Raw genomic sequence first — 11,602 nt, forward strand, 5'->3', positions numbered from 1 at the left:
TGCCTGCACACGTGACACGCAACACTGCGCCTACGCAGAATCCAGGTATAGTGCAGGACTGCAGGTCTGTGGAACGCCAGGCTAACTGGCCGCACGCGGCGGGAAGGCCCTGGCCACAGGCCTTTGCCCAGAACGCCAGCCGCCCATTGCGAATGCACCCCCCACACACACACACAACCTGCAAGACGATGAATTTGTCCGGGGTCTTGGTCGCAGGGTAAGTAGCGCAGACATCACTTCAAAGGAACACTTGCCCTTCTACCTGTTTGGCCCCTGGCGGGCTGTGGCTTCGCATATGTGGCTGCTGGCAGGACAGGGCGGGACGCTGCGGGGCCTGCCCGCTGCCTGCCACATCAACGGGTGCAGAGATTGGGCGTCGCCCTCCCTAAAAAGTTATCACAATACAATATCATCACCACATGCATTTATCCTGGCTTTCTGCTTACTTCTTTAGTGGACAGTTCAGTATAGGTTATCTGTCGCAACGACTGCGTGTGCGTCAAGGCTGCAGGCAATGGCAAGCTAGGTGACATAAGAAGCCTCTGCTTGCGAGGCAGAGGTTGTCAGGAGTAGCAGGGGCGACGCGGCTGCCAACATGAGCGCGGCAAATGAGCGCGCTGCGCTGCAAGGTGCACAGCCGATGGTGGACCTGCAAAAGCTGCTTGCGGACGTGTATGACAATGCCCTCACGGATTTCGTCCAGTTGTCGACCGAGCAGGGACTCGGGGACAGCGATCGGTAAGCAGTGCTGCGAGCCACAATGCTAAAAGGCTGTTTGTATTGGCTCTGATGTCCACATAATTTGCTCCGGCCCAGTACCGCTCTCTGGCGGCTGGCTAGTCAGGGCTCAGCCCTCCCCTCGCACTGAGCACAGTCCCTCCCCCGACGCCTCCGCAGCAAACACCGGCTGCTGCTGCACCTTCATGGCACGCGCCAGCAGCTGTTGCGGTCGCTGGCGCTGGTCAATTGGAAGCCCATGAAGGTGCGGGCCCACAGCAGCCAGGGGCTCATGGGTAGGGCGTCAGGCGGGGCCGTTTAAGGATTTATGCGGCGGGCTTTCACAGCCGGCTATCGCGGTCTCCTCTCAGTGCCTGCACGGGGGACCGGTCATGAGCAGCCAACCTACACGTAGGTAGCAGCATGTACAGGAGCATGGGGCGTGGAAATTGTGTATGGCCAGCGTCCATGTTGGGCGGCCGTGCAGGAATGATGCTGGTTGGCGCACCGATGCGCACGCCTGCGCGTGCAAGCCACACGCCACCCTACAGCGCGCGACCTGTGCCAAAACCTTTTCAATCGAAGCACTGCGACACTCACCACCACACCCACACACGCGCTCGGTGGGCTGGCTTCGGGTTCAGGGTCTCCTGTTTCCAGAGTATGTGGGACTCGTTCCAACCACCCACCACCACCACCTCCTCACCACAGGTGCTTGCGGAGCTGGCGGACCACGACCGGGTATTGGACCTGGCTGCGGGCCACGTGCGCGCCTGCACAGAGCTGGTGAACGCGCTGCGGCAGCAGGCGGCGGGCCGCATCATGGCGGGCGCCTACCTCAACGCCTTTGACGTCAACACGGCGCTAGAGGTGCTCACCACAGGTGCGGGGACAGCGTGGGGCGGCTGCGGGCGGGAGGGAGGGAGGGGAGCGGGCGGCGTGCGGGAAGGGACGACTGCAGCAGAGGCAGGGGGCTGTGTACGGTGAGAGCGGGGGCGCGGGCAATGGGCGGGGTGCGGCTGGCTTTGCAGCCGGCTTGTGGTCGCTGGGATGCATGATGCATGTGGGCGTGCCAGGCGGTGGCGGCGTGGCGGCGTTGACGGCGCCATCGCAAGGACTGGGGCGCGGGGAAGGCGGGTGCCCCAGACCGGCGTCAAAGCGTGGCCTGGCCAGGCCGGGCCCTGCGCCCACGCGCCGCTACGGGCATCTGCTAAATGCGCCCTTGCATTCGCGCCGCGTGACGCCGTGCCGTGGTGTTCCCCTTACGCGCCCGCAGGCACGTACCAGGAGCTGCCGTCCATCATCCTGCACCGCCCGCCGCTGTTCCAGCCGCCACCCGCGCCGCTCAGCCGTCAGCGCTCGCGGCTGGCGCACGTGACGCACCTCATACGCGCGCGGCTGGTGCAGGTGCGCCTCCGCGGGCTGGCGCATGAGGGGTGTGTGGAAGGTCGAGAGGGTGCGGCGGGCTGCGGCGGGCTGCGGCGGGCTGCGGCGGGCTGCGGCTTGGTGTGGGAATGGGAAGGTCGGGCGAAGTGCGCCGCAGCAGCCGGGAGGTCTTGGGTCTGGGGCCGTTGGGCCCTGGGTGGTTGGGTGGTTGGGTGCTGGGGCAGGGAGCGCGCACGGCAGTGCGGTGGAGGGCGCGTGCCGCGTGGAGGGTGCATACCGTAAGAGGGAAATGAGCAGGGCGTGTGCGGGCATGTGGTGTGTCCACAGGTGGCCATGCCGCCGGGGCTCAAGGTGGTGAGTGTGGGGAACGGCACGGCGGTGCTGCGGGCGGAGGGGCTGTACGAGGCCAAGCTCACGCTGGTGCCCTCGGAGCCGCTGCCGGGACTGGACGACGCGGCGGCGGCAGCAGCGGGAGCGGGAGCAGCAGGAGCTGAGGGCGGCGGCGAGGAACAGGCGGACGCAGCAGCAGGGGAAGCGGGACCGGGCGCCGGCGGCCTGCCGGGCTGGGCGGCGGAGGCCGTTGCCGCTGCGTCGGGCGACGCGGCGGCGGCCGCGGCGGCGGCTCAGCGCTGGAAGTGGCGGCTGATCCACTTCGTGCTGCTCATAGGCGTGCCGTTCTACGACCCACGCCAGCCCGGCCAGATCCTCAACACCTGCAACTTCCACATGGTGCTTGCCGCCGACAACGCAGCCTACCTGCGCTGGCAGCGCAAGGGGCCGGGCGCGGGCGCGGGGGCGGCCGCCGCTCGCAGCGCGGTCAGCGAGAGCGTGGCCACGCCCGCGCCCAGCGGGCTGCCCGGGGCGGCGGCGGCCGCCGCCGCAGGGGCCGGAGGCGGCGGTGGCGTGTCGCTGGCTGCTGCTGTGAAGAAGGCGGAGGACGACGAGGTGGGGGCGCCGCTGGCGGTGATGCACGCCATCCTGACGGACGTGGCGGGGCGGCTGCTGGCGGACGAGCTGGCGGCGGCGGCGCGCGCGCTGGCGGCGCCGGGCAGCCGCTGGCACGGCCACATCGCGGTCAAGCCCAGCCAGCTGCTGCACCCGGGCGTTCGCATCGAGTACTGGGTGCAGGTGGGCACCGGGGGCAGGGCGGGGCAGGGCGCTCGGGGGGGCGGCATGGATGGGTGGATGCCGGAACGGAACCTGGTTTGCAACAAGGAGGGAGGGAAAGCAAGCTGGTGTTGCACAATGTGGCCTTGACGACCGACGCTCCGCACACGCGCATCTGACGTCGTGCTCTTGCACACGGACGCACGTGCATTCTGCGCGCACGTTGTCAGCCCTCTCCTTTGCGCTTTCCTAACACACGAACACGCGCACATGCACACACACACGTGCACACGCGCACCCAGGCGCCGCCGCTGATGGGCAAGAGCGCGCTGCCGCGCGTGGGCCCGGGCGAGGACCTGCGCGGCGTGCGGCCCGGCCCGCCCTACCTGGAGCTGGGCATGGGCGACAGCGGCTGCGTGGAGGTGCAGCACGGCCCCTCGGTGTTGCACAAGCCCGTGTCCATGTCCAAGTTGCGGCTGGACACCTTCCGCGTCAACGTGGAGGAGGTGCTCATGCGCTCAGCCAACATGAGCGCGCAGCTGCAGCTGCTGCAGGTGCGGGGGCGGAGGGAAGAGGGCAGGGGAAGGAGTCCCGCCGAGGCGGGGCGGGCGCGGGGCTGATGGAGAGGGCATGTGGGCGGCTGTGGGCGGCTCTGGGCTGCGGTTTGTCACTCCCGCCGCTTGGAGTTCCGTCTGCAAGCCTTCCACCTATGCTTGCTCCCAGTTCCAAGTTCCGTTTGCCACATACCTCCTGCCTAGTGCCTACCCGTGTGGAAGAGCACAAGGGACGGAGAACACAGCCCTGCGTGTTTCTCCCCATCTGGTCTCTGACGCAAGGACCGTGTACGCGATGCGGTGCGGCGCTCGCGGCACTTACCTGAGGATACCTTCCTGAAGTGCCTGTGCGTGTGTTGTATGTCGCCCACCAGATTCGGCGGGAGCTCAAGGAGAACCTGTTCGCCGCCATGGGCCTGCGCGCGCCCACCATGCGTCTCACCAGCCTGGCCCGTCAGCTGTGGTGCCGGGACGGAGTGCCGCTGGTGCAGCCAGGAACGGAGGAAGACGGCGCCGCTGCAGCTGCAGCGGTTACAGGAGGCGCAGCCGCTGCCGCCGCCGTAGGCGCCAACGCGTCAGCGATGGACATTGACGGCGGAGCTGGCGTGGGGGCGGGACCGTCAGGCACGCCAGGGCCTGCGGCGGCGCCAGCCGCCGCCGCCGCCGCCGCCATTGGCGCCATCCCGCCGCCCAGCAGCCCGCCGCCGGAGGTGACGGGGCTGCTGGCGGCGGCGGCGCCACCGGAGGAGACGGCGGGGGCGCTGGTGCTGCTGAACGCCCCGGTGCTGGAGTACCTGGTGACGGGGACCACGGAGCTGAAGATCGGGAAGCACCTGTTCAGCGGGCGGCTCACGCTGCGGCCGGGGCAGGACGAGCGCGACGAGGGCTCGCTGCACCACGCGGCCGAGGTCGCAGCGGTGCGTTTGGGGGCGGGAGGAGGGGTTACCCGTTCATGTGGAGTACAGAGTGATTGGATCACAGGTTTAAGCCGACAGCGGGTGCGCGGAGGTATTCGGGGTTCCAGTAACACGTCGGGCAAGGGGTCAGGCAGGTACTCCGGTTGCTTGGGGTGGAGTACTTCGTGCCACAAGGCTCAAACCGCATACCTGACAACAGCAAGTGCGCTTCCTCGCACTCCTGCAGAGCGAGGACTCCGTGAACGCGGCGGCGCTGAGCGCGTACAACTCGGCGCCGGATGACTCCTACCCCGCCAGCCGCGCGCTCAAGGAGGCCTGCGCCGCGCTGTGCCGCGTGCTGCAGCGCACCCACAACTCCACTGACGCCACGCACTTCATCCAGGCGGCGCGGCGCGCCTCGCTGCACATCAGCCGTCTGCCGGGCGGCATGCTGGAGGCCTTCACCGCCGCCAACCCCGGACTGTGAGTGCGGCGAGGGGGCCTGAGGGCGGCAGGGCTGCAGAATGGGGAGTGGGGGTTTGCGAGCTGCGGAAGGGCTGAGTGTGCTGTATGCGGTGCGGCGTGTGCGAGCTTGCGCCGGAAAGCGTTGGAAACAGGGAGGCGCGAGGCCCGGGTTGCGCACATGCGCAGCGCGCACTGGTGTGTTGTCCAGTATGGGTGTGTGGCTTGTTGGATGTGGCGGTGGGCAACAGAACATAGCGTGCCGCGCACGTTGTTTGCGGTGCCTCACCCGCTCCTGCGCACCCTCCCGCATATCGTATTCACCCGCAGCGCGATCGAGGCTCGGCCCAACGAGAAGGCCGCCACGTGGGCGTTACAGTCGGTGCCCTTCCCGCCCAACTTCCCGCCACTGGAGTTGAGCGGCGCCGCCGACACGCCGCCGCTGCGCACGCCGCAGTGCCTGGCGTTCTTCCTGCAGAGCCGCCTCAGCCTGCACTCGCCGCACGTGCTGGTGGCGGTGTCCTGCAACCGCCAGCTCATGCCCATCAAGGTGCGCGCTGTGGCATGTGGGCGCGTGGGTTGACGGGGGATGTTTTATCGTTCCCGGTGAGCGATTAATAGACACGAGGATGCAGGGCAGGACAAGCAAATGAGAGTTGCGTACGGTACACGCACGGTAGCCCTGAGCTACCCATCAGTGCCTCCGGCATCATCATCACCCTCTACGCCCTCAACCCCGCTATGCCCTCCTCCCGCTAACGCGCTGCTGCCCTGCCGCCTGCTCCGCAGGTGCTGTCCTGCATCCCGGTGCCGCCCAGCACCTACCGCCTGCCCGACCATGTCGTCGCCGCCTACATGGCCGTCAGCGTGGGAGCCGGAGGAGGCGGAGGCGGAGGCGCGCATTCACACAGCGGCGGCGCCGCGGCCGGGCACCACCACCCACACCACCACGGCGGGCAGGGCGGGCAGGCGGCGCTGGCGCATTCGCCGCCGCACAGCGGCGGCAGCAGCCCTCGCGTGCTGGCCAACGGCGGCGAGGCCTCCCACGGCCACAGCCTGCAGCACCCCCAGCACAGCCACAGCCAGCACCACCATCACCACCACCACCACTTGGGAGGCCCCTCGCCCGACACCTCGCCCGTGCGCGAGTCGGCGCCGTCCGCGCTGGGCCCCGCCAGCAGCTCCCATGGGCCCCTCTTCCGGCCCTCAGGGGGCGGCACCGCCTCCATCACCGCTGCCGGCACACAGCTGTCTGACGCACCAGCGGGCGCTGCCAGCGGCCAGCCATCACTGCCGGGTACGGCTTCACCGGCGTCAGCAGCGGCGGCCGGCGGCGCAGGCTCGGGGCCGCTGGCGCGGCGTGGCGGAGGCGGAGGCGGCGGGGGCGGAGGTGCCGTGTCTGGCAGCGGCGCGGGCGGGCGGCCCACGGGGCAGCAGGTGGCGGTGATGCTCGCGCAGCAGCAGCTGAGCAGCGTGGTGCGGTGGTGCCGGCGGCGGATGGTGTGGGAGGTGTTGCTGGTGCAGCTGGCGGCGGTGGGCGCGGCCTTTGAGGAGCTGTGCAGCCCGGACGCGCCGTGCCAGCGCGTGCGTGTGACACGGGTGGCGGGCACTGCGCTGCCGTGCCCCATTGCGCGGCGGCCGGGGCTGGCGCCGGCGCGCGTGGGGCCGGCGTGCCTGGAGCTGGAGCTGGGGCCGGACGCTCTGGCGGGCCAGGTCACGGCCCGGCTGTGGGGCCGCTTCCTGTGCTCGCCGGTGTGCGAGCCCGTGGTCGCGAACCGAGCGGTCGGCGGGGCGGGCGCTGGCGGGTCCATAGGCGCTGCTGCGGCGGTGGCTGCGACGCACGGGTTCGTGCTGAGCGACGAGGATGCGCCGGGCACGGTGCCGTACGCGGGCCGCGGCGACGGCGGCGCCGCCGGAGGCGGCGGCGGCGGCCGCGGCGCGCCGCTGCTGTGCCTGCGGCGGCAGTATTGCCTGGAGCGCGGCGACAGCGCATTGACCATTGTGCAGGAGGTGGCGGCTGTGATCCGCATGCAGACGCTGCTGGCGCGGCTGGAGATGACGGCGCGGCCGGCGGCGGCGGCGACGGCGGGCACCGGCGCGGGGCCGGTGCTGCCGCAGCGGCTGTCGGTGCTGACGCGTCCGACGGCGGCTGCAGCGGAGGCAGTGCCTCAGCCTGGGCCGCGGCCGCTGCAGCCTCACAACTCGCAGGAGGAGGGGGTGTCGCTGGCGCCGCCCGCCAAGCGACTGAAGTCAGAACCACGGGTCCTGGGAGACGGCTGTGATGTGCCCATGTCGAACGGCACACAGCCAAACGGCGGCGCACTCACCGCTGTCGTTGACGCGCAGGCGCCAGCACAGGCACCGGCGGCTGGGGCAGCAGCAACAACGTCTGCTGCAACAACGGGGACAGCAACGCGCGGCGGGTGCGGGCTGAGGTGGCACTGGCCGCTGGTGGGCACGTTGACTCTGGAGCACTACAGCTGCAGCGCCGCCGCCATTAGGTACACGCCGGCCGCAGGCGCCGCTGGAGCGCCCGGGGGCGGCGGCGCCGGCGAGGCGCCGGCGGCTGACGCCGCCACGAGTGCCATCATGCCGCCGGCACCGCTGGTGCTGCACATTACCTGGGCGCCGCGGGACGTGCGGGGCATTCACGGAGGCGGTGGCGGCGCAGCCGCAGCCGCTGCAGCGCCTCCCCAGACGCCCGGCGCCCAGGGCGGCGGCGCAGCCGCCGCGCTCTTCGGCCCACTCGCCTCCGCCTCCGTGCCGGCCGGCGTGCCAGCGCCGCTGGCCAACACCCCCTCCTCCTCCACAGCACCGCACGCGCACCAGTACCACCACGCGGCGCACGCGCACCACGCCGCCGCGCACCTGCACGGCCGCGGCTCGCCGCTGCTCCCGCCCGAGGCGGTGGCGACCAGCAGCCGGCCCGTGCAGGCGCGGGCGGGCGAGCCCTTCGGCACCGCCTTCTGCGACCTAGTGCTGTGCACCGTCACCTGCAGCAGCGGCCACTCGCTGCCGTCCGAGTACCTGCACGTGCTGGAGGTGGGGGGGGGAAGGGGCGACAAGCCGGGGCTCTTGTGGAGTGGTGGGAGGGGAGGGCAGGGGCAGGTGTGGTGGTGGGACACGGGTCTGCCGGGATAGTCGCTTCAGGCATTGTGCATGCATGCCGCCCAGCTCTCGTGTGCTCATCCACCCACGCCCATCCTCTGCTGCCTGCCACCTCCTCAGCTCCCTGCCTCCCCCCCTCCGCCGACGCGCACTGACCCACACAGGAGTTTGCCGAGGCGGGCGAGGAGGGCAAGCTGCTGGACGCGGTGGCGGTGGCGGCTTGGCCGCTGGCGGGCTTCTTCACCGCGCTGCGGCCGGCGGTGCTGGCCCGCCACGGCCTGGTGCTGGACAGCGACGTGCGGCCGGCTCTGTCGCAGCCGCCCTACTGCCACCGCATCGTGTGCCGCCGCCGCGCCCCCAACACCGGCCACGTGCTGATGGACCTGCTGTGCCAGGCCGTGGGGCGCAGCTACATCAAGGTCAGCATCACGGCGGTGGGAGGGGCAGCGGCGGCGGCGGCCGCCGCAGCCGCGGCGGCAGCGGCGGCTGGCACCGGCGAGGCCGGCCTGGAGCGCAGCAGCACCTCGGGCAGCGCGACGCCGAACAAGCAGCCGGAGCCGGGGGCGGCGGCAACAGCCGGGGAGGCGGGCGGCGCGTCGCAGCACGTGCTGCAGGCGCTCAAGGCGCAGGCGGTGACGCGGCTGGGGCCGCGCGGCGTGTCTGTGAGCGTGGGCGGGCGGGGCGCCGTGTACACGGGGTTTGGGCACAAGCCATCGGGCGTGCCGGGGCCGGGCGCGCCGCTGTGGCTGCTAGTACCGAACGATTGTGTGCAGGCCGCTGTGGAGCTGGTGTATAGCGTGCTCAACTGAGGCGAGAACAATTCGGGTTACGGTGAATGAAAAGATTGTGAGGGCGGGGCTGCGGCGGGCTGAGCTGGACGGAGCTGGTGCTGGGGCTTAAGATCAACAGAGGTTGCACCTGGGCTTGCGCTCGAGCTAGGCCGTACTTAGCCCGGTCAGTTTGCGCGTGCGGCGGCGTTTTGCTGGGTTTGCAAGACTGTGCGAGGGGCCCGGGTGCAGATGCGGGCGTGGAGACTTGAGATGTTATGGTACCACCTGCGTCTGTTCTTTTGCGTGGGAGCTCGGCGTTGGGCGGCGGCGCGGCGGCACGCACAGCTACCCGCCCCATAGTTGGGCAGGCAGGTGCGGTCGCGGGGTGTGGTTGTGCAAACGGATTAGTTGGGACAAGGCCAGATGTCCGCTCGCGTGAGTACTAGGGGCATGCAACACCGGCACATGGCAGACGGGTACTGACAGTTAGGTATGGCCTCTACGATTGCGGCATTGTTTGCGTGGCGGTCAGGATTATGGTAGGTACCTCAGTTGGCGGGCGGCGTCGTGGCCCTATGGGTGCGACATGGGGTGCGATGGGACAGTGTGCAGCGCATTCCCAGACCGCGCGCTCGATTTGTGACGTTAAGGCAAGAGCGCCCGGCTGCTATAACGCCGGAGTTACTGTACCGAGGCTTCGCTGACTTGCAGGAAGGCTGGTAGTTTGCTGATGCGCAGCCCCGTGGGGTGGCGCGAGGTGGAGCAGTTGTAGGCCTCGAGCTAGTGCGGGTGTCCGATGGCTGGTGGCGATGCTTACAGAACCGGGGCCAGACCTCGTCCGTAATGGGATGCTTGACCCCAGCATCGGAGGCAGCAGTACGGTACGGCATGTGGCATGGTCAGTGATGGCACCGCGGGGAAGGCGCAGCAGCGCATTGTAACCCTGGGCACAGCTGTAACCCTGTGCAGGCCCGCCAGGATGGCCGCCAGGATGGCGCAGTGCCAGCATTGCGTGGGGTCCTACTGAGGACTACTGTTGGTGAATGCGCGTCAGCAAACTTCCAGCCAGCCAGCAACTTGTCGGTACAGTAACTGCGGCGTTCGACCAGCCGCATTGCATTGCCGTTGCAAATTGTTTGTCATCTGCTGGGTCTGGGAATCAACTGCACCCTACGGGAACTCGCCAACCTGCCTTAACCTTGTCCCATCGCACATCCTAATCGTGGGGCCCTACTGAGGACTACTGTTGGTGAAGAGGGGTGAAGTGACCATTAGCAATGAGCACGGCTGATAAATGCCTCAATTATGTATCGTTTAATGGGCACTCCTTGTGTCCGAACCCAACGGCACGGGGTGCAAGTATGCGCAAGGGTGTTCCCAACTCCTTGGTGTGGTCGAGGATCTGGCGGACTCGAGCGGCGGTGTCCGTGTAGCTGCTTCGCGTGTGCCGACGCATAGCGCTGTCCGGACGCTTATTGCATTGCGTGTCCGCCCGAGCGCGCTGTGGGCACTTTAGTCCGCACGCGAGGCTACGCACGCATTGAGGCACCGCGGTCACGATTAGGGTGTGTGCCGGCGGTTGAACCTGAGAGTGCATTCAGAACGACTACATGAGGCAATAACACGTAAGCCTCGGACAACTGGCTAGACGGCGGAAAGGAAGGGAGAGACATAAGGAAAGGCCGTGACACGATGATGTGACGGAAGGGGGCAGGAACATGGACTGCCACCAAGTGCTCGGCGAGATGTGGGCACGACACAATATGGTCGTACGGAGACCACTGAGATGCTATTGGCCGGTCTGAGCAGTGTTTGTAGACGCGGCGAGGACGAGACGTAGGCATCGGTAGAACTAGGCCCTGGACCCTGACAGTACACGGCCAGAAGGGCACAGGGCTACGCGAGTGTGATTTGCACATATATCTGTACATAAGGATGTGGCATAACGAGGAATGGGCTGCAGTCTGTCGACGACAGTCCGGGCATGGATTTGCGGAAGCTCGCTGCATAGGGGACTTGATTGCTCGAGTCCTACGGCGACGTGTGAATACGGTAATTGGTTAGGTTGAAGCGGTAGGAGCGTTTCCCCAATGGGCGCTCGTTGACGCGGAGCCATTCTACGCGGTTCGGCCCTCCGGCTACCCTGGCCGCGGCGACGGTCTTTAGGCCACCGCCCATGCCCGTAGTCCGGGAGCCTAGCGCGCTTGCTTTTGTGTGATATTGCTAGGCGGCGATAGCGTTTGCAGGCCTAGACTTTGAGGGACGACTAGAGAACAGGGCGGGTTGAGGGATGGAGACTGGGCATTGATGCTCACACTCTTCCCTAGCTTGCCCCGTGCCCTTGGTGGCCCTGGGGCGTTGTTTGAGCTACGGTGCGCATTTCCAAATAGCGACGCAAGCAGGGGGTAGTCCAGGCGCTGCATGGGGACGCTGCATGAGGGCAAAGCCCGAGTGGAAGCTGGCCCCTGCACCTTCCAGGCCTAGCTCCCCTGCGCCAATCGCGATGGTGGAAGGTGCCCGGGGCAATATATGACCGCTCCGGAGCGCCAAGAAAGAAACCCGGCACTCCTGTGTAATACGCCACGAGTAATTGACAAGCACG

At 68.3% G+C, this 11,602-nt stretch overlaps 1 protein-coding gene across 1 annotated transcript; it reads left to right on the forward strand.

Moving 5' to 3' along the window:
* Positions 1–429: 429 nt before the first annotated feature.
* Positions 430–11,588, forward strand: CHLRE_03g190550v5 (uncharacterized protein). Its single transcript, XM_043061176.1, has 11 exons — positions 430–738; positions 898–982; positions 1,429–1,600; positions 1,994–2,124; positions 2,431–3,231; positions 3,513–3,764; positions 4,139–4,681; positions 4,908–5,143; positions 5,453–5,672; positions 5,912–8,164; positions 8,395–11,588. The coding sequence occupies exons 1-11, from the start codon at positions 596–598 to the stop codon at positions 9,037–9,039; spliced, it is 5,481 nt and encodes a 1,826-aa protein (XP_042926305.1). The 5' UTR covers positions 430–595; the 3' UTR covers positions 9,040–11,588.
* The last annotated feature ends 14 nt before the right edge of the window (positions 11,589–11,602 follow it).

Source organism: Chlamydomonas reinhardtii, chromosome 3 (assembly GCF_000002595.2).
Source record: "Chlamydomonas reinhardtii strain CC-503 cw92 mt+ chromosome 3, whole genome shotgun sequence".
Classification (NCBI taxonomy): Eukaryota; Viridiplantae; Chlorophyta; class Chlorophyceae; order Chlamydomonadales; family Chlamydomonadaceae; genus Chlamydomonas; species Chlamydomonas reinhardtii.

Excerpts from the sequence above, each read along its gene's own strand:
- CHLRE_03g190550v5 (XM_043061176.1), top strand. The coding sequence starts at position 596 with ATGAGCGCGGCAAATGAGCGCGCTGCGCTGCAAGGTGCACAGCCGATG. Across the intron at positions 3,232-3,512 it reads GCATCGAGTACTGGGTGCAG|GCGCCGCCGCTGATGGGCAA; the intron begins GTGGGCACCGGG and ends ACGCGCACCCAG. Across the intron at positions 3,765-4,138 it reads CGCAGCTGCAGCTGCTGCAG|ATTCGGCGGGAGCTCAAGGA; the intron begins GTGCGGGGGCGG and ends GTCGCCCACCAG.